The sequence below is a fragment of the Chiloscyllium plagiosum genome, chromosome 37 (genome assembly GCF_004010195.1).
Source record: "Chiloscyllium plagiosum isolate BGI_BamShark_2017 chromosome 37, ASM401019v2, whole genome shotgun sequence".
Lineage (NCBI taxonomy): Eukaryota > Metazoa > Chordata > Chondrichthyes > Orectolobiformes > Hemiscylliidae > Chiloscyllium > Chiloscyllium plagiosum.
The window spans coordinates 26,875,846-26,903,642 of record NC_057746.1 but is presented as its reverse complement, the minus strand read 5'-3'; the positions used below and the strand labels follow the sequence as shown (position 1 = coordinate 26,903,642).

At 42.8% G+C, this 27,797-nt stretch overlaps 1 protein-coding gene across 1 annotated transcript in view; it reads left to right on the top strand.

The window, feature by feature from the left end:
• Positions 1 to 18,157, top strand: part of LOC122541415 (N(G),N(G)-dimethylarginine dimethylaminohydrolase 1-like) — an 80,393-nt gene extending 62,236 nt beyond the window's left edge. Inside the window, exons 3-6 of the mRNA XM_043678173.1 lie at positions 1,656 to 1,729; positions 4,931 to 5,050; positions 9,758 to 9,901; positions 15,658 to 18,157. Coding sequence (XP_043534108.1) covers positions 1,656 to 1,729; positions 4,931 to 5,050; positions 9,758 to 9,901; positions 15,658 to 15,774 — 455 coding nt within the window. The 3' untranslated portion in view covers positions 15,775 to 18,157. The remainder of the gene's footprint in view (positions 1 to 1,655; positions 1,730 to 4,930; positions 5,051 to 9,757; positions 9,902 to 15,657) is intronic.
• The last annotated feature ends 9,640 nt before the right edge of the window (positions 18,158 to 27,797 follow it).

The following is a 27,797-nucleotide window of genomic DNA, read 5'->3' as shown; positions in this document are numbered from 1 at the left end:
ATGCCCCCCCCACCCCACCCCAAGTCTCTGTACCTCTCCCATCTGTTGCTCATGCAGGAAGTGACACATTTAAGCTAAGGCTATTTTGGTTTTGTAATGGTTCTATTTTGGACTCTGTTTAGAATGAGGAAGTGGTTAGTGTGAAGTGCTGACAGCATGAATGTATCTGTGAAACTGCTTCTTCATGAGGGTCAGGACGAGCTCAGGACACGTGCCTGTTCCCTCTGTACGAGAGGTAATCTCCCTGAAATTGGTTTTGCTTTCTTCGTCTGAGGGGTTGGCAGAGTTAGATGTCAACCTGATAGTTCTACCAAGTCTTGTGTAAGCCTTGCTGCTGAGTTAAGGGTAGCAATGATTGTTCTCTCAAATATTTCATGGGAGGGGCATTACTGGCAAGGTCGGCATTTGTAAACCACCTCTACTTGCCCTTGAAGGTGGCAATCATCTGCCTTCTGGAACCACAGCAGATTATATGGTGTAAGTGTTAGAGCAGGACTTATAGGATTTTAACTGTGAGGGAATGGTAATGCATTTTTGAGCCAAGATGGTGCATGGCTTGTAAGGAAACTTGCAGATGGTGCTATCCCCACATATCTGCTGCCCTTCACGTAGGTAGAGGCCACACATTTGGAAGGTGCTGTGAAAGGAACATAGGTCAGTTGCTAAAGTGCACCTTGTACATGGTACATGCTGCTGCTGGTGTGTGGCATTGGGGAAGGGACTGAATGTTGGTGGATAGATGTTGTCCTGGATGGTGTTGAAGCATCCTGAGTGTTGCTAGAACTGCACTCATTCAGGCAAGTTATAGAGTCACATAAGACAGAAAGTCCAACCAGACTCATAATCCCAAATTAAACAAGTCCCACCTGCCCCCTACGCTTGGCCCATATCCCTCCAATCATTTCTTGTTCATGTATAGTACTTACCGTAATGTCTTTTAAACATTATAACTACCACTACCACATCCACCACTTCCTCTGGAAGTTCATTCCACGTACCCTATGCCACCTCTGTAAGAGTGAGCTGCACACCACAACTCTTTGCCAATTGATCCACCAATGTGTCTGCTTCATTTATTGCATTTTGAACATAGCTGTTGTATCTGCTTCCATCCTGCCTTCAGGTCACACTTTGCAGGTCATCTTATCGCAGTGTGTAAAATAACATTTGAGCTCATCGCTGCTCTGGTTCACTCTGGCAGTACATGCTGCTGCTCTCAATTCTGTGCTGTGTAATTGCTTTTAAAGTGATACTTTCATGTGATGTGGATGTCACTGGAAAAGCCAGCACTTGTGCCCATCCTGAGTTGCCCTTGAACTGAGTGGCTTGTCAAACCACTTCAGTTGGAGGGGGGAGGGGCTTAAGAATCAAACACGTTGCTATGGGTCTGGAGTTTCATGAAGTCCAGACCTGATAAGAGTAGAAATCAGCCTTTAATAAAGGATATTACTGACCCAGGTAGCTTTTATAACAATCAATGATAAATTAGTTTTTTTGTTAAAATAGCACTTACATTCCACCAGCTGCAGTGGTCAGGTTTTCAACCTGCATTAGCCTGGGGTCCTCTGGATTTCTTAGCCAGTGGCGTTACCACCCAGCCACCACAATGCTCGGTATTCACCTTCTTATCCTCCCTCTCTCCTTCTTGGTTTCAGGCCGCGAGTTCTTTGTTGGGATCTCCAAGTGGACCAATCACAAAGGAGCGGAGTATGTGGCGGAAGCATTCAAGGTGAGTTAGATTGTGGTCTAATGCTCTCTGTTGTTGCAGGGAGATGGTCCATTGTCAAGAGCAGGCATGTGAATGTGAAGTGAACAGTCCAGTTCTACTGTAATGAGTTTTTCTTGAAGATAACATGCAAATGTGGGGCGAGGAGCTTAAATTGGGCTTGAAGCCTGGAAATAGTGCACACCCCAGGTTAAACATTGAGATATTTGTGGGTTTAGTGGAAAAGTGGCGTAAAAAGTGAATTTTCAGCTTGCTATTCAGATGTAAAGCTGACTGTATCCACCAAACTCCCATTACATAAAAATTAGCCTGTTTTAATGATTAAATGTCGGTTTTTCAAAAAATCGATTCTGTTGACAAGTTACGATATAGAAGGAGGCCCATTCAGCCCATCATGTCTGTACTAGCTCTGTGAGCATTTTTGGCTTATCTACAATCTCCTGCCTGTTCCCTGTAAACCTGTACTTTTGTTTCGATTTAGAGGTTTAGAGTTCTAGAATAACACGGCACGGAAACAGACCCTTCGATCTAAATCGTCCATGCCAACCAGATATCCTAAATTAATCCAGTGCCATTTGTCAGCATGTGGTCCATATCTCTCTCTTCTTACGTACCCATCCAGATAGCTTTTCATAGAATTCATAAAGTGTGGAAACCGGCCATTCAGCCACACTGACTCTCTGGACTCAGCCCCCTAGCCTGTTCCTGTAACCCTACATTTCTCATGGCTAATCCACCTAACTTCCAGGTCCCTGGACACTATAGGAACTTGAGCATGGTCCATCCACTTAATCTACATATTTCTGAACTGTGGGAGGAAACCAGAGCACCCAGAGGAAACCCACACAGACAGTTGCCTGAGGCTGGAATTGAACCCAGCTGTAAGGCGGCAGTGCTAACATAATGAGCCACGTTGCTGCTCCAAACTTTAGATATTGTGACTGTACTAGCCTCCACCACTTCCTCTGGCAGCTGATTCCATACACACACGACCCGCTATGAGAAAAAGTTGCTCCTTTGGTCTCTTTTAAAATCTTTCCCCTCTCACCTTAAACTTATGCCCCCTTAGTTTTAGACTTCCCTATCCAGGGAAAAAGGCTTTGGCTATTCACGTTATCCATGCCCCTCATGATGTTATAAACCTCCATAATGTCACCCCTCAACCTCTGACGCTCCAGGGAAAACAATCACAGCCTATTCAGCCTCTCCCTATAGCTCAAGCCTTCCAACCCTGGCAACATCCTTGTAAATCTTTTCTGAATCCTTTCAAGTTTCACAACATCCTTCTGAGAGCGGAGGGACCAGAATTGAACATAGTATTCCAAAAGTGGCTGAACCAATCTCTTATATAGCTGCAACATGACCTCCAAAACTCCATCCTCAAAACACTGACCAATAAAAGCGTAAATAATCATCCATTGCCCTCTTGAATCTGCTTCCACCACACTTCCAGGCAGTGTACCTTCCAGAACTAAGCCACTACTATTTGTTAAAATATGTTTTTCTCGCATCTTGTTTGCTTCTTTTGCAAAACGCTCTAAAACCGTGACCTCTGGTTCTCGATCTTTTTACGAGTGGAAACCATTCATTCTTATCTATTCTATCCAGATCCTTGTGAGTTTGAAATCTTCTGTCAGATCCCCTCTCATCCTTCTCCTCTCCAGGGAAAACAGTCCCAAATTAGAATCATAAAGTCATAGAGTTTTACATTAGGATTAATTCTTGCCTTTTCAAGAGAAGATTAATAATGTTAGACTCACTGGCCAAGTAGTTCCCTAGTTTATCTCTACCACCCTTCTTGAATAATGGTTCCAAGTTAACTGTCCTCTAGTCCACTGGCACCTCTCCCGTATCCAGGGAGGATTTGAAAATTAATGTCAGGGTCCTTGCAATCTCCTCCCTTGCCTCCCAAAGCAGTCTCAGCTGCATCTCATCTGCGCCTGGGGACTTCTCCAATTTTAAACTTGTTAAATCTGATAATACCTCCTCCCTTGTAATATTGTTCAGATATATCACAGTCCTCTTCCCTGATATCTACACTAACAGGTTTCTTTATTGTGAATATGAATGTAAAGTACCATTTTAAATCTCACTATGCCTTCTTGCTCCATCCACTTGCCAGTTGAGTCCCTAATATACCCCACTCTTTCACCGGTCATCTTCCTGTCACTAATATGCTTGTAAAATGGGAGCTGTTGTGGTGCAGTGGCAATGTCCCTACTGCTGGGCTAGAAGGTTGATGTCCCTCCTGGTCCAGAAGTTGCTTTAAAATGCTCCAGGTTTCCTTTTATTTTACCCGCTAATCCTTTTCACACCCCATCTTTGCTTTCCTAGTTTTCTTTATTAAGTCAACCCCCCTTCAATTTGCATATGCCTCTGGGGCATCTGGTGTTCTGAGGTATCATAAGCTTCCCTTCATATCCTTATCCAATCCTGTACAACCCAAAACATTCAAGATTGTTTGGAATTTTTGGTCCAACTCTTCACCTTTTACGGGAACATGCTGGACTCCCACTGCACTGATGTGAATTTTTCTCCGCCCCAGTCCACTTTCACCAGATCCTGTCTTATTGTCTTACTGGCTCCCTGCAAACCCATTTCAAACTTGTTATATCTGACCCCGTCTTTGTCCTTTCCCGTGACCACTTGGTCATTATGGTCGTGTTATGGTCTTTATGGCCAAAATGTTCTATGGATGCTTCTACCATTTTCCTGCCTTCTCCCATTTTCCACATTACCAACATGCCTCATCCCTGGAACCACTGCAATAAACCTCTTCTGTACTTTTTCTCCATCCTTTCCAAAGTGTGAAGCCTGGAAATATAGACAGTACTCCAGTCCATGTTTAAACAATGTTCAGTAGGTTTTACATAACTTTCAACTCTTGTACTCTGCTCCCATATTAATGAAGCCCAGAATACTGTGTGCATAATTGACTGCTATCTCCATCTGTCCTTCCACCTTTAATGACCTAAACATGTACATAGTCAGCTCCCTCTGCTCCTGCACACTCAAGAGAATATTCCCCTTTATTTTGCATAGCTCCCCCTGGTGATTTAATACCCGGGAAGTTTTATTATTGACCTCAGCCTCCGTGTCCAGAGAGGAAGTAGGTTTTAGGAGCTGGGCTGATTGTTATGGATGCATCTCTTGTTTGGAGAAGGTAGGTCTGTAACAATGGATTGTTCCTTCTTTTCTGTCTAGGATTTTACGGTGTCCATTGTGCACATTCCTGAGCCCCATCATTTGAAGAGTTTCTGCAGCATGGGTGGACCCAGCACCATTATCATAGGGAACAGTGAAGTTGCTCAAAAGGCCATCAAGGTAAGGTGCTCCTCTTTATGCACAACTGCTGGATTCTCCAAATATCTAATTTGGGCCTCCCATTTTCCCCAGTTAGCTCCGCTTGTCTGAGATTCTCTTGATCCAATATGACCGGGCTCTAGATGGAGTAGACAGGAAGAGATTCTTCCCTTAAAGACTGGTTAATGCCAGGAATTTAAGAGGATCAGGCAGCATGGTGGCTCAGTGGTTAGCACTGTTGCCTCACAGTGCCAGGGACCTGAGTTCGATTCCAACCTCGAGTGACTGTTGAATTTCCTCTGGTTTCCTCCTACAATCCAAAGATTTGCAGCTTAGATGGATTAGCCATGCTAAATTGCCTATAGGGTTCAAGGATGTGTACGTTAGGTGCATTAGTCAGGGGAGATGCAGAGTAACAGGTTAGGACAATGGGTCTGGGTGGCATACTTTTTGGAGGGTCAGTATGGACTTGTTAGGCCAGGTGGCCCTGTTTCCACACTGTAGGGATCCTTTTTTCAAAAAAGTAATAGAATTAGACAGGATATGTGGAAAAATCATTTCACTTCGGAGTCTGAACGTCACTGCTTGGTTTGGTGGCACAGACAGAAGCAGGAATACACATGCTGTGGCTTGCAAGGCTTCAGTCCAGATACTGAGAGATGAGATGGTGGCTAGTTTTGTTTTTGGCCATAAAATGGGCCACATGACCTCTTCCTGTGCTGTAACATTTTTCTGGTTTTGTATCTTGGCCAAGCCATACATCATCTCCCCCTTCTCCTGTGCTTTTACAGTAAGACTCACTGGATAATGTTCAGGATTGGGACTTTATCCCAGAATAGGGCTGGATGTGGTTAACTTGGGAAGACAGTGGAGTAGTGGCGATATCACTGAAATAGCGCTCCTGTGGCCCAAGTTAGTGGTCTTTTGGACACAGGTTCAAATCCAGCAGCTGTTGGAATTCAAAGTCAGTTAATATAACCAACAAGTTAATATAAAACTAGCAGCAGTAATGTTGATCATTGTCAGCTGTTGTAAAGAGCCATGTGATACACGAATACTCTTGAGGGAATAACAAGATGGTTATGGTAGGGAATTTTAACTTTCCAAACAGAGACTGGGACAACATGGCAACAGACCTTTGGTCCAACTCGTCCAGGCCAACCAGATATCCCAACCCAATCCCTCCAAACCCTTCCTATTCATATACCCATCCAGATGGTTTTTAAGCATCTGGATGCTTAAATATACTCCTGCTACCTATATATTCTTCTATTAGTGAAGGTACAAAACTTGACCTACTCTTGGGAAATAAGGGAGGGCAGGTGACTGAGGTGTCAGTGGGGGAGCACTTTGGGGCCAGTGGCCATAATTCTATTAGTTTTTAAAATAGTGATGGAAAAGGATAGACCAGATCTCAAAGTTGAAGTTCTAAATTGGAGAGGGGTCAATTTTGATGGTATTAGGCAAGAGCTCTCAAAAGCTGACTGGGGGCAGATGTTCGCAGGTAAAGGGACAGCTGGAAAATGGGAAGCCATCAGAAATGTGATAACAAGAATCCAGAGACAGTATATTCCTTTTAGGGTGAAAGGAAATGCTGGGAGGTACAGGGAATGTTGGCTGTCTAAAGAAATTGAGGGTTTGGTTCAGAAAAATAAGGAAGCATATGTCAGGTATAGACAAGATAGATCGAGTGAATCCTTAGAAGAGTATAAAGGCAGTAGTAGTATACTTAAGAGAGAGATCAAAAGGGCAAAAAGGGGGCATGAGATAGCTTTGGCAAATAGAATTAATGAGAATCCAAAGGGTTTTTACAAATACATTAAAGACAAAAAGGTAACAAGGGAGAGAATAAGGTCCCTCAAAGAACAGCAAGGCGGCCTTTGTGTGGAGCCGCAGGAGATGGGGGAGATACTAAACGAGTATCTTGCATCTGTATTTTACTATGGAAAAGGACTAGGAAGATGTAGAATGTAGAGAAATAGATGGTGACATCTTGGAAAATGTCCATATTACAGAGAAGGAAGTTCTGGATGTCCTGAAATGCATAAAAGTGGATAAATCGCCAGGACCTGATCAGGTGTACCCTAGATGTGGGAAGCTAGGGAAGTGATTGCTGCGCCTCTGGCTGAGATATTTGTATCATTGATAGTCACAGGTGAGATGCCGGAAGACTGGAGGTTGGCTAACGTGGTGCCACTGTTTAAGAAGGGTGGTAAGAACAAGCCAGGGAACTATAGACCAGTGAACCTGACATCAGTGGTGGGCAAGTTGTTGGAGGGAATCCTGAGGGTCAGGATGTACATGTATTTGGAAAGGCAAGGACTGATGGATAGTCAGCATGGCTTTGTGTGGGAAATCATGCCTCACAAACTTGATTGAGTTTTTTTGAAGAAGTAACAAAGAGAATTGATGAGGGCAGATCGGTAGACATTATCTATATGGACTTCAGTAAGGCGTTCAACAAGGTTCCACCATGGTTAGCAAGGTTAGATCTCATGGAATACAGGGAGAACTAGCCATTTGGATACAGAGCTGGCTCAAAGGTAGAAGACAGAGGGTGGTGGTAGAGGGTTGTTTTTTCAGACTGGAGGCCTGTGACCAGTGACCAGTGGAGTGCCACAAGGATTGGTGCTGGGTCCACTACTTTTCATCAATGGATGTGAGCATAAGAAGTATAGTTAGTAAGTTTGCAGATGACACCAAAATTGGAGATGTAGTGGATATTGAAGAAGATTACCTCAGATTACAATGGGATCTTGATCAGATGGGCCAATGGGCTGAGGAGTGGCAGATGCATTTAATTTCGATAAATGCGAGGTGCCGCATTTTAGGAAAGCAAATCTTAGCAGGACTTATACACTTAATGGTTAGGTCCTTGAGAGTGTTGCTGAACAAAGAGACCTTGGAGTTCAGGTTCATAGCTCCCTTGAAAGTGGAGTCGCAGGTAGATAGGATAGTGAAGAAGGCATTTAGTATGCTTTCCTTTCTTGGATAGAGCATTAAGTACAGGAGTTGGGAGGTTATGTTGCAGCTGTACAGGACATTGATTTGGCCACTTTTGGAATATTGCAAGCAATTCTGATCTCCTTCCTATCGGAAAGATGTTGTGAAACTTGAAAGCATTCAGAAACTATTTACAAGGATGTTTCCAGGTTTGGAGGATTTGAGCTATAGGGAGAAGTTGAATAGGTTGGGGCTGTTTTCCCTGGAGTGTCAGATGCCGAGGGATGACCTTAGAGAGGTTTATAAAATCATGAGGGGCATTGATAGGGTAAATAGAAAAGAGGGTCTTTTTCCTGGGGTGGGGAGTCTAGAACTAGAGGGTAGCGGTTTAGGGCGAGAGGGGAAAGATATAAGAGAGACCTAAGGGGCAACTTTTTTCATGCAGAGGGTAGTACGTGTGTGGAATGGGCTGCCAGAGGAAGTGGTGGAGGCTAATATAATTGCAACATTTAAAAGGCATTTGGATGGGTATATCAGTAGGAAGGGTTTGGAGGGTTATGGGCCGGATGCTGGCTGGTGGGACAAGGTTGGGTTGGGATATCTTGTTGGCATGGACGAGTTGGACCGAAGGGTCTGTTTCCATGCTGTACATCTCTATGACTCTGTGAGTCTAAGTAAATCTGCCATCCTTACCTGCTCTGGCCTACACATGCCAGAATTTTATCTATGCTCTGAAATGGCCCAACAAGCCACTCGGTTCAAGGGTAATTATGATTGACAACAAATGCTGGCCTAGCCACACATCCCATGGAAGAATAAAGGAAAACAAAACCATTGTTTGCAGCCTTCATATGGGAACCATTGGTACACTATGTCCATGCTGGCTCTTTGAAAGAGTAATTCATGCAGTCCCACTCCGTGCCTTTTCACCGTGGCTCTGACAATGTTATCTCTTCCAGATACTTATTCAGTTCCCTTCTGAAAGCTCAGCTGAATCTGCGTCCACCTCAGTCACTGCAATGTATTCCTGATCATGATGAGTGACTGCATTAAAACGTTTTTCCTGGCACCAACACTGTTGGTCCTTCCAGTGAGCTGGAGGTGCAGTTCCTGTGACTAGCTGTATCAAATACCAGTCAGTGTTTGTGACAGTGTAGAGGGAAGCTTCATTCTGTATTTAACTTGTACTGTACCTGTCCTGGGAGTGTTTGGGCGAGGACAGCATAGATGAATCTTAATCTTCAGTTTAAAAGAGCAGAGAGAGCTTTACTTTGTATCAAATCCGTGCTGTGTCTGTCGTGGGAGTGCTTGATAGGGACAGTATAGACAGAGCTTTACACTGTATCAAACCCTGTACTGTCCTGTTCTGGGAGTGTTTGCTGGGGACAGTACAGAGGAGCTTTACTCTGTATCTAACCCCATGCTGACCCTGTTCTGGGAATGTTTCATGGGGACAGTACAGAGGAAGCTGTAGTTTCAGTTTAAAAGAGAAGAATGAGTTTTAATTTCTGTTTAAAAGGGTAGAGGGAACTTTACTATACTGTGACCCTGTCAAACTCTCCCTGGCACTGAACGGGTTAGATACAGAACGGAGCTTCCTTTACAAAGACCCAGGTGCAGAATGGGCACAGCCTGGGCGAATCGCTTTGTATCTGTCTGTGTGTGGAGGTCATTGAGAGTGTCGCTATCACGGTACTCAGTGCGAGGTGTGTGGTTACTGACACAGGCCTGTGGTTTTCAGAACATGTGCCCTAATGCTCGCTGTTTTCCTCTTTCTGCCCTCAGGCGATGGAGCAGCTAACGGACTATCAGTACGACAAACTTAGCGTACCAGATGACGCTGCTGCCAATTGCATCTATGCACGCGTTGGCAACAAGTGCAATGCCTTGGTCCACCGGACAGCGGATGAGTTTCCGGAAAGTTCCAAGGTCTATTTTTCCGTGTCTTGTTTTATTGGGTCACAGCCCAGAGCTGTGAGTTTAACTCCAGTGGGGACGTGCCTTTGATTGGGGGGGGGGGGGAGGGAGGAGGAGGGAGTGTTCTGGCAGGAGGGGATCCTTCAGTGTTAAAATCTAAAACGTTCAAACAGTTGGAAATGAGCAGCTTTTGATTCCATTAGGAGGCCCTTTAAAAACAGGTCAGTTGCCAGTTCGCATTTACCTTTAAATTGTTCATATTTACACCAGCTCCTGAGTCCAATGTCAGCCCCTGGTGGGAGGAGAGCAGTACTGCAAGGAAAGGGATGGGGGCCCCTATTTCAGGGGGGAGAAAGTAGCCTAGTTCAACACTGCTTAACAATGCCTCTGCTTCAAGCTTACCTTTAAAGAGCTCTAGCCACTATTCTTCTGGGTCAAGTGACGTGAGGGACGGGCTGTGCATATTCTGAAAACTGTTAATTTTATGCTGAAAAAGAACTTCACTACATTCTGTGACTGAGGCGGCATTGAATTAGCACCACAGCTGCAACGTGTCTGCACATTGGTTTAATACTTCACAGATGTTTGAAAGCAGTGCGGAAACATGGTGCAGACACGTCAGTTGTTTCTCTCTCTCTCACTGCTTTGCTTTCACCCTTTCCCCACCTCACCCAACCCGTCTGTCTCTGTGTTTCTGTCTCCCTCCCTTCCTCTGTCTGCAAAACATAGAAAAACTAATAAGTGACACATACTGGTCCAATTTGTCGCCTGTAGTTCAAAATAGAGCTCCAGTATGTTCATTTCCCAGTATTACATTTTTTTCCATTGTTTTCATATATGACCATCCCCACACACTCTTTTCTTTCTCCACCTCTCTCTCTATCTCTTCATGTACCACTTTCATTTACCCTCTTTTTCACTCCCTCTCTCTGTCCCTGTCACACTCTCTCTCTGCCCCTTCTCTGTAATTGTGTTTTCCTCTCTTTCTCCTGCTGTATTTTGATTTGAACTCTTTCTGAAGAGGCCATGTAGTGAAAGGATTGATTGTATCTGACTCAATGAAGCATCCCCACTGCCACCGCCCACCCAGTTACCTCGGTGCTTTAACTCCTCCTTGCCTTGTGAAATTTATTACAATATATGATCTATTGAGTTTACTCTGCACTCAGAGTCTCCTTTCACTTCCCACCCTGATTCATGTGTTAGTGAAAGTGCCCGGGACCAGCTGATGTCTTACATTTATCCTGATGCCATTTAAAGTACCAGATAGGTAAATCAAACAGCTGCTTTTCTTTTTTTTAAAAGAAAAGGGCCCATGGGAGCACTTTTAATTGCTAAGTGACAGTTGTGTGAGTAAATTATAGACCTGAGAATTGCCTACGCATAGAAGGAGCATGTGCTGACATTACTGCCAGGCCTGTGGAATCATTGCCCTGCTGCTGAGGACCGTCGCTAAGGAAACGGGGCCCAATCTAACCCCGGTGACCATTTTGTTTTTTAGAGTCATACAGCACAGAAACAGACCCTATGGTCCCACTTGTCCGTGCCAAACAAATATCTTAAACTGACCTGGTCAGCATTTGGCCTCGAAACCCTTCCTATTCATATGCCCAACCAGATGTCTTTTTTTTTGTTGATGTGTGAATGGACTAAGCAACCTTGGTTTGTCCTTGAGACTCTGAACTACTGGGGTATGTGATCAGATTTTTAAAGGTTTTTTTTGCTTCTCTCACCCGCCCTGGCCTGATTTTGATGGTTGGATCGATCTACATTGAGCTTGGTTTTGTTTTAAAACACACAAAAGCAAGTTGGCTGTCATTTTGCCCTTGGCTCTATAGTATGAGCAGCGATGAATGGGAACTGAGGGTATGCGTGTAAAAGATGCTGGCAGCTTTAGTTACTTTTTAAGGAGCCTTTGTCTTAAGGGCAGAGGTGAACACAGCAGAAAAAGCTCAGCGCCGTGGATTTGAACATTCCTGGGTTTTCTTGTGCAGCAGTATTAACCCTGGCCCAGATTACTTAATGGTCAATCTATTCGGAATAGTAACAGGCTAAAGGCAAGAAGTCAAAGAGTTTGGGGTGGGGGAAGAGACTTGATAAGATGTACTCAAAGGCAAAGATTTCTCATCGTGCAAGTAAGGATGAATTACCCCAGAGGTCATTGAATTTAAATAATTCTGAAAAAGAATGAAAGGGGAAACTAGTAGAAATTTCTTCAGAGAGCAGTCCCTCTCTTAGAGTAGTCCTCCAGGATCCAGGATGACTTGCTTTCCCTTGAGTTCGATTGGTTAGAATCATGGGGTCGAGAGCACAGAAGGAGGTATCCCTGGTGGTGTGAGGCAGCAATGCTAACCACTGAGCCACCCCAATACATAATTGGAGATATATATTTGAACATGGTTGAATCATATGGTTAGGAATGGGAAAGTGTATTGGGTGTGTGAAAGCTAGCATGGGAGATTAAATTGAATAGGGTTCTTGCAAGAAGCAAGCACAGTTGGGCTGAGTTGAATGGTCTTCATTGCTACCACATTCTTTGAAAGTATAGAGAGCAAATGCTTTCAGCCTCAGTCCCAAAGCATAATTCACTGTAAAATACTATCAGGAAATGCAGCAGCCAATTCATGCAAAATAGGATTCCCAACTGCAATAGGTAAATAGCTGGATCCATGTTTGTTAAATTTATTGATGTTGATTGAGGGAAAATACGGGGTGGTAGGGTGAACCCCCGTTCTTCAAGATAGTACTGAAAGTTTTCTGCTGATTTGGCAGATAAGGCCTTTCTGCCAAGCCTCATCCAAAAGGCAGTTCCTCTGACAGTGCAGCATTCCCTCAGAATGCCGCTGGCCGTATCATAAATTCATAGAGTTATACAACACAGAAACAGACCCTTTGGTCCAACTCATCCATGATGATCAGATATCCTAAATTAATCTAGTCCCATTTGCAATATTTGCTCCATATCTCTCTAACCCAGAGGTGGGGAACCTTTTCATGTTGGAAGACCACGTTATGTTAGTTGTAATCTAATAAGGCCGCATCCAAAAAACTTCAATTATATATTCTTCAAAATTCACATTATTTTGTAAAAATCTAACTACTATGTACTAACTAAATTTAAAAAAAATGTTAATTCTAAAGTTAACTAACCTTTTAATGACTTTGTTGTGACTGCTTTTTGTAGGAAAGCATTTGAATATTTGGTTGCAGCATGGAGGTCTGTAGTTTTAGCTGATCCTCTAGATGGGTATCTGTCATTTGTGACCTTAAGGGCGTCTTGAATTTGGTTAAGTAGGAGAATATAGATTCGCAGCAATAAGTGGTGGAAAAGTGGCACCAGTCAGGCGGGGAAGATAGCGTACATTCTAGAGTTGCATTATAACTAAACCATAAGCATAGCAGATGTCGAAATAGCCCTTATGACTTACCAATTTTTTAATTGTAGCGGTCAGTCTGTGAGGATTATTTCGTTGAATTTTCTTTTACTCTCTGGTATTCTAAATACATTCATTTTAAGATTAAAATAAAAATAATAAAGGATGAAAAAAACATATTAATAAAAAATAAAAGATTTATTCTGCAAAACTTGGATTCATTCAAAAGGCCACACACAATGGCCTAGGCGGCCGTAGGTTCCCACCCCTGCTCTAAACCCTACCTATTCATCTACACATCCAGATGCCTTTTAAATGCTATAATTGTACCAGCTCCAACACCTCCTCTGGCAGCTCATTCCATAAACGCACCACCATTTGTGTGAAAATGTTGTCCCTTTGCCCTCTAGTTTTGGAGTCCTTACCCTGGGAAAAAGACCTTGGCTATTCACTCTATCCATGCCCTTCATGATTTTATAAACCTCTATATTTGACACTTTGGTCTTGATTAGATTAGATTAGATTAGATTAGAGTGTGGAAACAGGCCCTTTGGCCCAACAAGTCCACACCGACCCGCCGAAGCGAAACCCACCCATACCCCTACATTTACCCCTTACCTAACACTACGGGCAATTTAGCATGACCCTGCACATCTTTGGATGGTGGGAGGAAACCGGAGCACCCGGAGGAAACCCACGCAGACACGGGGAGAACGTGCAAACTCCACACAGTCAGTCGCCTGAGGCGGGAATTGAACCCGGGTCTCTGGCGCTGTGAGGCAGCAGTGCTAACCACTGTGCCACCGTGCCGCCCAGGTATGGCTTGAGCCGTGAGACTTGAGCCCACAAATTTCTGATGTTGACGTGTGTATATGATCTCTGCAATACTAACACTTCCTGTCAGGAGGCTGAGCGTTTGGTCGGTCTGAGTGAGGAACGTGTGCCAGGAATGTCCTTTAGCTCTGGGCTGTTGAGCAGGGAGCTGAGTCTCCTGCTTCTCTGCTGAATGCTGTCTTCTGCTTTATTGTACCTCATGTGGCATATGGGTGGGGAGTTCTTTCACTCATCGGGGCTCCATGCTTTATCGAATCTGACTGTCGGACATTTGTAAAATAGGACTCCCTTCCCCTCCAGGCATCATCAGAACAAATTTGAAATATTTGTAATAATTATTGAATGGACTTGAATGGGTTGTGTTTCTATTTTCAACTGTGAGGAAGGAACCACAAGGAATGTAAACTTCAGCTTATCCAAACCTCTGTTGCCTGGAATGTAACTCTGACCAAGTCCTGTTCACCCACCATTCCTAGGCCTCTAACCTATTTAAGCTCCTTGTCCAGCATCACTTGCATTTTTAAAGTTCTCACCTTTGATTACTTACCCGGTCTTGCTTCTCTGTATCACTGTAAAATCCTCCAGCCCTATTACCCACCAAAATCTCTGTGCTCCTCCAATTCTGACCTCTTTACATCTGACTTCCTACTCTCCACCATTTATGGCCTTCAACTGCAGAGGCATTAAATTGTGAGATTCCCTCCATTCTTCCAATCTCTCATTTCATCATCATATTTTAAAGCCTGCATGTCTTACTACATTTTTAGAATCTTTTTACATAGAATCCCTACAGTGTGGAAATAGGCCCTTTGGCCCAACGAGGCCACACTGACCTTCTGAACAGCATCCCACCCAGACCTATCCCCCTACCCTCTCATGGCTAATGCACCTAACCTAAATATCCCTGGACATTATGAGCAATTTAGCATGGCCAATCTACCTAAACTGAACATCTGTGGGAGGAAACTGGAGCACCCAGTGGGAACCCACACAGCCACGGGAGAACTCCACACAGATAGTCACCCGAGGATGGAATCAAACCCTGGTCCCTGGCGCTATGAGGCAGCAGTGCTGGCCACTGAGCCATTGTGCTGCCTTGACATCTCATTACTTAGAAGTGCCTAGTACGGGAATACCAGCAGTACCTGCAAGTTGCTCTCCAAGCCATACCTGCACTTATATCACTGTTCTTCCATTGTCACCGAGTCAAAATTCAAGAATTCCCTCCCTGCCAGTTCTGTGGGTGTTCCTGCACCAGTCTAAACACATGGGGGTTCAAAAATATAACTCACTACCACCTTTTCTCACCTTTTCTGAGCAGAATTGGATATGGTCAGTAAATAATGACGTTACCCACATAGTGGGTGAGTTAAAGAGCTCAGTGTCAAAATTTACACATTGCTTCTGTGGTGTATTCTTTGGACATTCTGAGTAATCTAAAAGGTGCTTAAAGAATGCTGAGGGGAATTAGTTTGTCAGGGAGTTCTGCTCTTGCAAATGGGCATTACATTTCTGTTTTTGATAATAAAGATTTTTTTTTCCTCCCATCTTTATTTCCAGGCCTTCAAGAAGCTTCCAGACTACACATTGATTCCAGCGTCCTGCACGGAAGTGGCTAAACTGGGAGCATCCCTGAGCTCCTGTTCCATTTTAATCAATAAGAAGTTTGAATATTAGAGTCAATTTGGGAGGGTGTGTGGTGTGAGGGAGGGGGAGTTGTGGGGCAATGGAAGGGGAGTGGTGCTTAATCCACAACTGCCTTAAATTCCATGGCGGAATACAATAGAAACGACTCTGAATCGACGGATATGCGAGGGATGTACTGGAATTTTTGGATCAGGGACAACCCGCCTCAACTCAATCCCAGAAGTGAGGTGGAATTCTTCCATGGGGCTAGAGACCGAGTCCTCATCTTCAATGTAAACAGGGCTCGACATGCAGAGCAAAGCTGTTGTTGATGACGGTGGGTCTACCCACGCCACCTAGGGGTGAAACATCTGTATTAATGTAGCTCTAATCTGAGGAGCATTTTCTTGCCTCCGGGTCCAACCCAGTGCCTCAAATAGGGATTAATCACCCTCGCAGAACAATTCCTGAAACCCTGCCTTCCTTCCGCGATTGGATTTCCTCGAGTGTGCTTTTCCAGGGTTGTTCGATTACTGACGAATCTTTACTTTGAGAGGTGTTTGACTCTCATCCTGTGCAACACATCCTCGACCAGACTTCCATCTTGTCTATTCCACCCCCTTCTCTCCCACCCTAGTTTTCTCTCAACTGTTTGTTTCTCCGAGAACAAAGTAGCCATCGGGTCTGCCTTTTTCTTTAAAAAAATGTTATTCATTTTCTCGCCTGCAACTGACTGGGCGAAATCTGAAATAAATATGTGAGGAGGAAGAGGCAAAATGTCAAATTCCTCAAACTAGGAGTCATCCCCAACCCAGCTGTGGTCAAACCCACTCTGACTTAATCCAGTATCGAAATAAACTGAGGAATGCTTTACAGTATCGTCCTCTACTGTTCTAGAACATTACTGAGAAACACAAGACAGCCTTCCTTAAAAAAAAGTATTAATCGTTCACCAGATGGTTAATATAATTGATGCAACAAAAAAAAGTACATAACTGGGGATTGTCACCTTACGTCAATTTGTGCCTTTGGAATTTTTAAAAGATTTTCTCAAAACCAGAGCTAAGAGGAAGATCTCGAGCTTAGTTCCTGTAGGGAGCACCTTTGCTGATCAGTTGTGTGTTTTTATGCACCTCATTATTTGAACACCGATTTATTTTAACCGGGATGGATCCATTGCTAAAGGTATCTTGATCCGTCCGCATCTATAACAAGATGAGGGGCAAGAGAGATTTACGCTTCCAGTGGGGAGAAGCAATTCGCTTTTTAAACAGCGTTGCAAATTTTTTGCCCCTATTGAGTATTTACCTTCAAATGGGCGCGCAAATAATGGGGCAGTTCCGGGAACAGACAATGCCTGCTTTACACTCGGTTGCCAGTTTGAAAACTACCATTACCCCGCGCACAAAGAGGGCTTCAATTTGGCTTTAAAAAGGACTTTTTAAAGGGAAAAAAAAGTCCACTTCTGCCTGCCATTTTTGTCTTGTGCAACAACAGCACCGCCTAGAGTTCAAAAATAATATTATAGAGGCACACTTTCACTTACCTTGCTCCTCTTGGGTTCCTAAAACAAACGGGGAGTTTTTTTTTGTTTTAATTGCCGACAAAGTAATTAAAATCCGAGGAGAGTTCCTTTTGATAGGATTAATGCGGACAAACAGCGCATGTCGTAATGCTGCAGAATGAGGTAAAACCATAATCTGGACAACACCTAATTGAAAATATCCTTCTCTTCACTTTTAAATACGGATTTTTAAATTACGTGCTGAGAAATTGAACTTTATAAATGGAGCCATTTCCTTTTGTTTTTGCAAAGAAAATAGTTGCAGCCACAGTTCTACAGAACTTCCGCCATGTTGTGTATCAGACCCCCAAGGAAGGGACTCTCTGGGAACTTCACTTTCGTGCCGCAACCTTGAGTGGCCATTTTCTTGGGCAGTCAGGTCAAAGCCGGTGCATATTGAATGCCTGGCAGTTTTACAGGGAGCCACACACTTGGTGTTTCCTGCAAGTTGAGCTTGAGTGGAAACCATGGCTCATCTATGGTTCCCCAATCCTTAATAATAATGAGTCAATTTAGCCAATTGCAGAGCTCCCAACACCTGTCCTGGTTTAAGCTGCATACCCATTGAGATTTAGAGAGAGTGTGTGTCTCCCCTCTTCAATCCACTCGCCTTTCTCCAGCCAAGGTCTGTGCACTACCTGTAGTTTAGTGAATAGCACTCCAATATATCAATTTAGTTTATCCAGACCTCTGACTTTCATGCAGTCTAATCCACTTCCAGTGTGTTACCTCCTCTCGCCCCGGATTGGGAGTGGAAAAAGAGTCAGATCATTTGGTGCTTTTTTTCTGATGCCTGAAATTCAGCTTTTGTACGGTGTCTCCTTTGTAAGCAACTCTTCTGATTTAGTAAAAATGAGAATCTGCCTCAAATGTGCAGTGTGTATTGAATATTATTGCCTCCTTCCTTTCGTTTAGCTTTGTGTGTTTGGCAAAACTAATTTTAACACTTGAGCCTTACTCCCCTGGGGTAACTTACCTTCACTCCATATGCTACATATTTCAGTTGTGATATTTTTATTGTCTCTGAGCCTCACCAGCTTCTTGCAGAGAGAGCTCCAGGTTTTCATGCATTGGTATGGAGACCTTTATTGAGATCTATTTCCAGAATATCTTGGCACTATCGAAGGCTTTAGATTATGCCCCCTAGTTTTAGACTCTGATCATCAGAGAAAAAGAAAATTCAGATTATCAAATTTCTTGCATCCAAAATGCATGTCTTCCCAGTTTTCAAGGAGCTGCAAGCCTTGTCTACCCAAATTGTAGTTACAATTATCCTACAAACCTTTATGGAAACTTCTTCAAACCCAGTAAAACCTTAATGATGTCCGATGCATTCCAGAACTGACAGCAGTACTCCAGTTGTGGCCTATAACTTTATCATAAGGTCTGCCTTTATTTGGTCCAGTTCTATTATTAAATTGAGTAGCAAAGAGAGTACTGATATTAGTTCACCATGTACAAGTCTTTATTAGTCTATGTTCACTCCATCTGATTTGTTGGTATACACCCAAGTGATCAGTCAATCAGTCCTTTGTGACTGTTAATATATGAATTAGGAACAGGAATAGGCCAGTTGGCTGCTCAGGACTAGTCTGCCATCCATTTAGAGTTTGGCTGATTTCAACTCCACTTTCCTGTCAATACAGGGTACCCTCCGATTCCTGCCTAATGAGGAAGTTTAAAAATATTTAATGACCTTCACAATACACTGGGGAAGTATCCACAGACTCTCAACCATCACAAAAGGAAAATATCCTCAGCAATATCTTGAGTGGGAGCTTTCTTACGTAACATTGTGTTGTCTTATTCTAATTTTTTGTTTTATGATTAATCATCCTTTCAGTATCCACTATGTCCAGCCTCTAAGGATTTTGTATCTTTCAATAAGATTGCCTCTTGTTCTTCTCACCTCCAGTGGAAACAGACCAAAACTGTAAAGTATGTCTCCATGAGATAAATGCCTTATTGTGGGTATCAGTAGGGAATCTTTTCTGAACTGCTTATAACACATTAATTTTCCTTTTAAAATATAGAATTCAAGACTTCCAATTGCAAACTTACAAAAGATGGCAAGGTACTAGGGTAATGATTTTCAAATTTGCCTCTTAAATTAATGACACTAAAATTTCCAATTTGAAGGCAAGAGAGTGTTGCAAGAATGGGATAAATGCATATGTAATATCCTTACCAATTTAGTTTGATATCCTGAGGTGAAAACACAGTTCACCAAAATGTTTTTCCTTTCAGTCTTGTTATTTTCTCCATTACCTTTTTGTTTAAAATTTATGGCAAATCTAGGAAGTTCTTTTGCTTGAATTAGTTTTCAGTTTTCTTGTCTCCCTGTTAACTTTATCTTTGTTCTGGAATGAAAATCTGTTCCTGCCCGAACGTCAGAGAATCACTCTATTAATGTTTCAAAAACGCCAGAAGAAAGCTGGCTGTTTGAAATTCACAAAAGGCAATTTCCCTCAAGTATCTTGTCTATGCCTTTGTAAATTCTTGTTCAGATGTTCAGTAGTGTGCAGAAGAAGGAGAAAGTGAGGACTGCAGATGCTGGAGATCAGAGCTGAAAATGTGTTGCTGGAAAAGCGCAGCAGGTCAGGCAGCATCCAAGGAGCCCCTCCCCCAAGTCCCTCCTCCCTACCTATCCCTCCCCAAATCCCTCCTCCCTACCTTTTATCTTAGCCTGCTTCCTTCAACCACAAGGGATGAACTCAGATTTCTCCAGTTTCCTCATTTCCCCTCCCCCCCACCTTGTCTCAGTCAAATCCCTCGAACTCAGCACCGCCTTCCTAACCTGCAATCTTCTTCCTGACTTCTGTGTCCCCATCCCACTCTGGCCTATCACCCTCACCTTGACCTCCTTCCACCTATCGCATTTCCAACGCCCTTCCCCCAAGTCCCTCCTCCTGTCAAATCCCTCAAACTCAGCACCACCCTCCTAATCTTCTTCCTGACCTCTCCGCCCCCACCCCAGTCTGGCCTATCACCCTCACCTTGACCTCCTTCCACCTATTGCATTTCCAATGCCCCTCCCCCAAGTCCCTCCTCCCTACCTTTTATCTTAGCCTGCTGGACACACTTTCCTCATTCCTGAAGAAGGGCTCATGCCCGAAACGTCGATTCTCCTGCTCCTTGGATGCTGCCTGACCTGCTGCGCTTTTCCAGCAACACATTTTCAGCAGTGTGCAGAAGAAGCCTTAAGGTACATTTCTAAGAATTCACAAAGATGTGGACTACAGATTTGTGTGTAAGGATTCAACTTGCTGAAGAATTAAAGAAGTCTCATATAATTGCACTGTAGTCATGGATCAAGTTAAATCTATAATCAAATTATTAGTCTGCCTGTCTGTCCTGAGAAGAAAGAATAACACTTCATGATTTAAATTACACTTCCTTGTCAATGATAGCAGAACCAATTAGAACTCTTTTCTTATATTAATATTCCTTTTCCAAATCTAGTTACTTGTATCCACATCCTGATGAGTGCAAGACAATGTCTCCATTTAACAATGATTAAGAATTGGTTGGTAGTATATAACTTATTGAAATGCATAAAATTCTGAAGGGAATATGTCGAATGGATTGCAGTAAGATGTTTCCTCTTGTAAGAGACAATAGAACTAGAGGACACAATTTAAAAATAAATGAGATTTTATTTTTAAAACAGAGATCAGCAAAGTTTGTTTATTAAACAGCATTGGTAGTGCTTAGAATTCTCTTCCCAACAAAAAACTCGAGGCTGGGATATAAAAACAATCAAGGCTGAGTTTGATAGATTTTTGATATGCAGGTGAATTAACCTTGTTGGGGGTAGATAGGAAATAATGGTTGTGATCACAGCTAGATCAGCTATGATTTTATTGAATATCAGAGCAGAGTCAGAGACTGAATGGCCTTCTCTTGCTTCTATGTTCCACTGTGCTGTTATTCGAGATTTAAGGCTTTAGACTCAAATCCTCAACCTACTGATTCCAACATGTGTGTTAGACACTGAGCAAAACAGTACAGCAACACAAATGCTAATTACTCTGGAAAAGCAATGGAAAGCTTATATTTATTTGAAAACTTGTATGATCACCACATGTCTCAAACTGTTTTAGAGCCAATCAAATCCTTTTGAAGTGTAATTACTACTTCATTGTATTACAATCAATTGTGGAAGGTATAGTGGTTGTAACAAAGACAGCTAGATGAATCTTTTAGAATATGACTCCCTGTTTGGGCCTGTTAACCTGGTCCAATTATGAAACCATCATCCATGTCGACCAGATATCCGAAATTAATATAGTCCCATTTGCCAGCATTTAGCCTATATCCCTCTAAATCATTCCTATTCATGTAGCCATTCAAATACCTTTTAAATGTTGTAATTGTACCAGCCTCCTCAACTTCCTCTGGTAGCTAGTTCCACACATGCACCACCCTCTGCATGAAAAGGTTGGCCCTTAGGTCTCTTTTAAATCTTTCCCCTCTCAACTTAAACCTATGCCATCTAGTTCTGGACTCCCCTACCCTAGGGAAAAGACTCTATCCATGCCCCTCATAATTGTATATACTTATAAGGTCACCCTTCAGCCTCCAATGCTCCAGGTAAAATAACACCAGCCTATTCAGCCTCTCCCTATAGGTCAAAACATCCAATCTTGGAAACATCTTTCAAAGGGTTCAGAAAATATTTTACAAGTTTCACAATATCCTTCCTATGGTAGTGAGACCAGAACTGCATGCATTATTCCAAAAGTAATCACAGTGCTGCACAGCTGCAACATGACCTCCCAATTCCCATTCTCAATGCACTGACCAATAAATGTAAGCATACCAAATGCCTTCACTATCCTGTCTATCTGTGACTCTACTCTCAAAGTTATCAAAATAAATTTCACTCCCAATGTTTACCATGACTCTATAAATGTTTCTGTCCTTCAAATATCTGTTCAAATCTCTTTTGAAGCAACTTTTATATTCCATTTCATGCATTGCATCCCATATTTCAATAATTCACATTAAAACAAACATCTCCTGTCACCTTTGCATCAATTTTAAACCTGTGTCTTCTAATTATTGACCTTTCTGCCACTAGAAATAGTTCCACCTTGTTCATTCTATGCACCACAAATCGAATCTACTCAACCTTTCTGGCTGTCAAGAGAACAACCACAGTTTCTTCAATGTCTCCATATAACGGAAGTCACTCATCCATGGCATCATTCTAAGAGCTCTCTTCTACATGGCATGGTGGCTCAGTGGTTAGCACTGCTGCCTCACAGCACCAGAGTCCCCGGTTCAATTCCAGCCTTGGGTCTCTGTCTGCATGGAGTTTGCACGTTCTCCCCATGTCTGATTACTCTGGTTTATTCCCACAGTCCAAAGATGTGCAGGTCAGGTAAATTGGCCATGCCAAATTGTCCATAGTGTGAGGTGCGTTAGTCAGAGGGAAATAGGCCTGGGTGGGTTACTCTTTGGAGGGTTGGTGTGGACTTGTTAGGTTGAAGGGCCTGTTTCCACACTGTAGGAAATCTAATCTCTCCAAATTAAGATAATGGCTCAGCCAAAAGTAATATAGCAAGGAAGATTAATCATTGCTGAAGGGAGACAAGAAGTTGAACTTTTCATTATTAGAACCAGGAAACAAAAAACATATTTGAAAAAAGAATGGTGCTGAGTTACACCAAAAAAAGTTTTAAAACATCAATTGAGTCAGCAGTGATATAGATTTCTACATGCCAGAGACTAAAACATAAATACTCAAGGCCCTGTTTTCTGTCGCTAAAGGAATTTGTATATACATTGACCCTTTTGCAAAACAAGGATCATTAAGACAGCCAAACTGCTGCAACACCATGGCAACAGTCTGGCCAATCAGAATCTACCTGCCTGTTGGATAATAAAGATAGATGGTCAATTGTTCTTGCCTATCTCCATGTCAATTATCATGCGCACAAACAAATGGACAACCCTCTTTTCTCACACTGTTTCAAACAATGTTTCTTTTCTTCAAACTGATTCCTTGCATCTTAGTTCGGAAGAGTGCAAAACAAAGAGCTTCAACTCCTGGTCTCTTTTGAGCATTTTTTAAGTTCTGTACTACCAGGCATCTAGTTATGAAAAATTCATAATTGCTTTAAAATGCATGTAGAATACACAATTTTTTAATAGATATTTGTAGCTCTTATAAACAGTTTGCATCAACTGCAAATGCATTGATTGCAATTGAGAATGACAAGAAATACTAGTTTTGTGACCTGATGACTCTTGACCTGGAAGTAGTACCAATCAGATAGATCAATATTGGAGATGACAAACAAGTCCTGCAGACAAAAGAGCATTGCAGCAGAAAGGAGACCACAGAGGCACATCAACAAGGAGCTGTGTGTAAAACAGTCAAAAATAGGACTGAAATCCAAAAGCAAGAGATCTAAATTTAGATCTACAGTGGAGATCTAAAATTTGACCATTCCATTGCTTTCTTTGGTTTTACCAAAGCCGACCAGATTGGGTTGTGATGTTTATTAAAGGTGATTCAGTAAACATTTCCCTGGGGGAAATATGCATTGTCAGGATTGATGTGAACCTACATTAGAGTGACAACTATCGTCAGGCGATTCTGATGGAGTGGAGCAACATCGCAGGTGACTCAAGGACGAAATCTGAATTGAGAAAAGTGCAAGATCCTGCATTCCGAAAATCAAGCTGAAAAGACCAATGTGGTACAAAGGCTAGTGGTCTCACAAGATAGTGTTTGTTGTAGCCCCAACTCCATGCGTAACTTGTAGTTTGCACTGGCTGTTATTTGCCAGTTAATTCATGCTTAACTTACATTTATTTTGACTGGTGTTAAAATAAGTGCTGCAAAAAGTTGGAGATTTCCACATTCATGGGCCTTCTAGTGAATCTCATGATTTTGGTTTAGGTTCCCTATATGGTTCAGAGCACAATTGCTTGTATTATACATAAACAGGCATATCAGGAGTTCTGGATTAGTGGTGCTGGAAGAGCACAGCAGTTCAGGCAGCATCCAAGGAGCAGTGAAATCGACGTTTCGGGCAAAAGCCCTTCATCAGGAGTTCTGTTCACTCTGAGAGCTGGTTCTGCAGAAGCCGGACCAGTGTCAAATATTGTACACATTTAAATAAAGGGTGACTTTGTGATGGGATACCAGCGTCTCTGGAGTTATTTCAATGGCAATAAGAGAGGAAAAGAAAATGCTCCTGAAGCAATTGTTCACAACAGTCATCTTTGAGTTGGGGTAAGCATTTCTGGCATCATGCCATTTTTTGGGAAGCTTGACTCATTCAATCCTGCTGTCAAAAATTGGACCCAGTTTGCGGAAAGAATGTTTTTTTTTTCCCAGGCAAATGACATTAGGGCATATGAAAAGCAACAAATAATTCTCTTGACAGCTTGTGGACCCACAACTTTTTCAGTTATTAGGAACCTAACATTTCCTGAGACACCGGATACTACAACCTGTCAAGAGTTGACAGATTCAGTCAAGGAATATTATGACTCCCAAGCCTCCTCTCATTTACTCGGCAATTCGAGAGCTAGGGGAATCTGTGTCAGGGTTTTTGATGAAGTTATGATGACTGGCAGAGGTACATGACTTTGGTTGACCCTTCATGAAATTCTGAGAGATTGTGGGATGATTGATATAACCATGCAAAAGCTGCTAGCTACTCACTGAAGCCCAACTGGACTTCAAACAGGCACTACAACAGACTTTGGAGAAAGTGAGGACTGCAGATGCTGGTGATCAGAGTCAAGAGTGGGGTGCTGGAAAAACACAGCAGGTCAGGCAATATCTGAGGAGCAGGAGAATCAATATTTCAAGCAAGAGCCCCAGCAGGTCAGGCAGCATGCGAGGAGCAGGAGAATCGAGGTTTCAGGCAAGAGCCCTTCATGACTCTTGCCCGAAACATCAATTCTCCTGCTCCTTGGATGCTGCCTGACCTGCTGTGCTTTTCCAGCATCACACTCCTGACTATAACTGGCTTTGTGATTAAAAAATATTGCAACTGGAGCATATGAGTTACAGGGTATGCCAGGAGAAGTGGATACCCTTGCCAGGTGACTGAGCTTGGGGGATACCACTTGACTGAAGTTAGTTGCATAGCCTCACTCAGGACATATCATGAACATATGGATTGTAGGTCAGCCCACAGCAAAACCCCAAAACAAAGCCGAGCCTCAGCCAAATGGTTAACATCTTCTTCAGGATCCAGGCCAGAAAAACCAAAGAAAAACAATGGAACTGTCAAATTTTCCATGACTGCGGTAACCTTGCTTGTGAATTTCAGTCCTTTATTAGCTGTTTTACACAGAGCTCCTTATGCTTCTCTCTGTTCTCCTTTCTGCTGTAATGCTCTTTTGTGTGCAGGACTCCTTTGTCATCTACAACACTGACCTATCCGATTGGTACTACTTCCAGGCCAAGAGTCATCAGGTCACGTAACAACTATTATCTGTCATTCACAATTGCAATAAATGCATTTACAGTTGACGCAAACTGTTTATAAAAGCTACAAATATTCATTAAAAACAATTGTGGATTCCACATGTATTTTAAAGCAATTGCTAATTTTCCTTAAATAGATGCCTAGTAGGCCTGAAAGAGTGAAAGAGTGAAAGAGTCCCACTAGACCGAGATTGAGAACAATAACTCATATGCCAACATCCAGGAAAAGGCACACCCTGGAAAGCCCACCTATGTCTGGCTTGGAACAGTTAGGTTGTTTAGCAACATTCAAATCAGAACCAATCAAAATAAATACCTAGCTAAATGGTCACCCAGTTCTATTGGAGGCTGATGCCAACAGGGCTGTATCAGTGATTGCAAAACCAGTCTTTAACAAAATTCACTCTTGACTTCAGCCTTTAAGTTTATGTAAGACTGCGGCTAGACGAGAACCTATACAGGGGAACCTTTGTAGATTAAAGGTACGATTTCGGTTCCAGTCTCATATGAGAAGCATCTGGTTCAGTTACTACTAGTTGTAGTAAAAGGCTCAGACACAGGCCTGATGGGGCCAAATTGGTTGAGAGAGATCCATCTTGATTGGCCTAACATCTTTTGAGTAGGATATAGCTGACCGTCTGAAGTCCTAATTAAAAACCTGTAAGTTTTTCAGGAAGGTCCAGAAACTATCACAGAAGCCAACGCCAACCTGCATTGGCCAGGAAGCAATTCCATGGTTTTGCAAGGACTATCCAGTGCCATTTGCCTTACGGCCAAAAATAGAGGCAGGAGTCAGGAAACTGGAAAGTTAAAGAATCACCAAACCAGTAGAGTGTATGGAATGGACAGTATGAGTCATACTGATTGTAAAGCCTGGTAAAAACAATGACTGCAGATGCTGGAAACCAGATTCTGGATTAGTGGTGCTGGAAGAGCACAGCAATTCAGGCAGCATCCGAGGACAGGCAAAATCAATTCAGGCAGTATCCGAGGACAGGCAAAATCAATTCAGGCAGCATCCGAGGACAGGCAAAATCAATTCAGGCAGCCTATAAAGCCTGACAGCTCAGTTCACCTCCGTGGGCGATTTTAAACAATTGGTAAACTGCTTCTTGCAGCTGGATAAATAACCAATCACTTTCATCGAGGAATTATATGCAAAGTTGGTGGGGAGGGGACTGTCTTTCATAAAGTTAGACATGAGCCACGTGTACATGCAATTCCGGTAAATTGAGGATTCCCTGAAGTATGCTACAATTAAGACCTATAAGGGGTTGTATCAATATACGAGACTGCCATATGGGGTATCATCAGCCTATGCAATTTTTTTAGTGGACAATGGTGAACATTGTACAAGGTCTACCCCAGGTCACTATTTATCTCGATGATATGCTAATAACAGGGACAACCAATAAAGAGCACGTAGAGAACTTAGACATTTCTCCAAGGCAAGTGTACACCTGGCACCCCTAAATGACCTACTGGACTACAGACTGAACAAAACCATTTTACAACATTTGGAAGATGAAGTGAGGGTGGTCAAAAGTACTTAGGAGCTGAGGTCTTTTTTTCGATTGGTGAACTATTATGGAAAGTTCTTACGTACCATGGCCTCCATCTTGGCACCCTTACATATGCAACTGCAAAAGACTCAGCCTCGGACATTGCCTTGTAACCAAAATTTAACCTTCAGGGAAGTGAAGAAGCAGCTATTATTGTCTAAGTTTTGATCCCATGTGAGATCAGGAGCTGATGTGCGATTCCTCCACAAATGGTCTCGGTGTTGGCTTACAGTTGGCCCAATGGAGCGGAACCAGCATACAGACGAGTCAAGGACATCCACAAAAGACTAAAACACATAGTAGAGGGCTCACGCCACTCCATTCACTCCAACCAAGAATTCCTGAACATTATTAAAGACACCAAGATAGAAGAGGATGAAATAATGGTCTCCTTTGATGTAACAGCTCTGTCCACATCCATTAATGTCAACCTGGCCAAAGAAACACTGACTACATTACTCAATGAACCAAAGGCACAAACACCAACCAG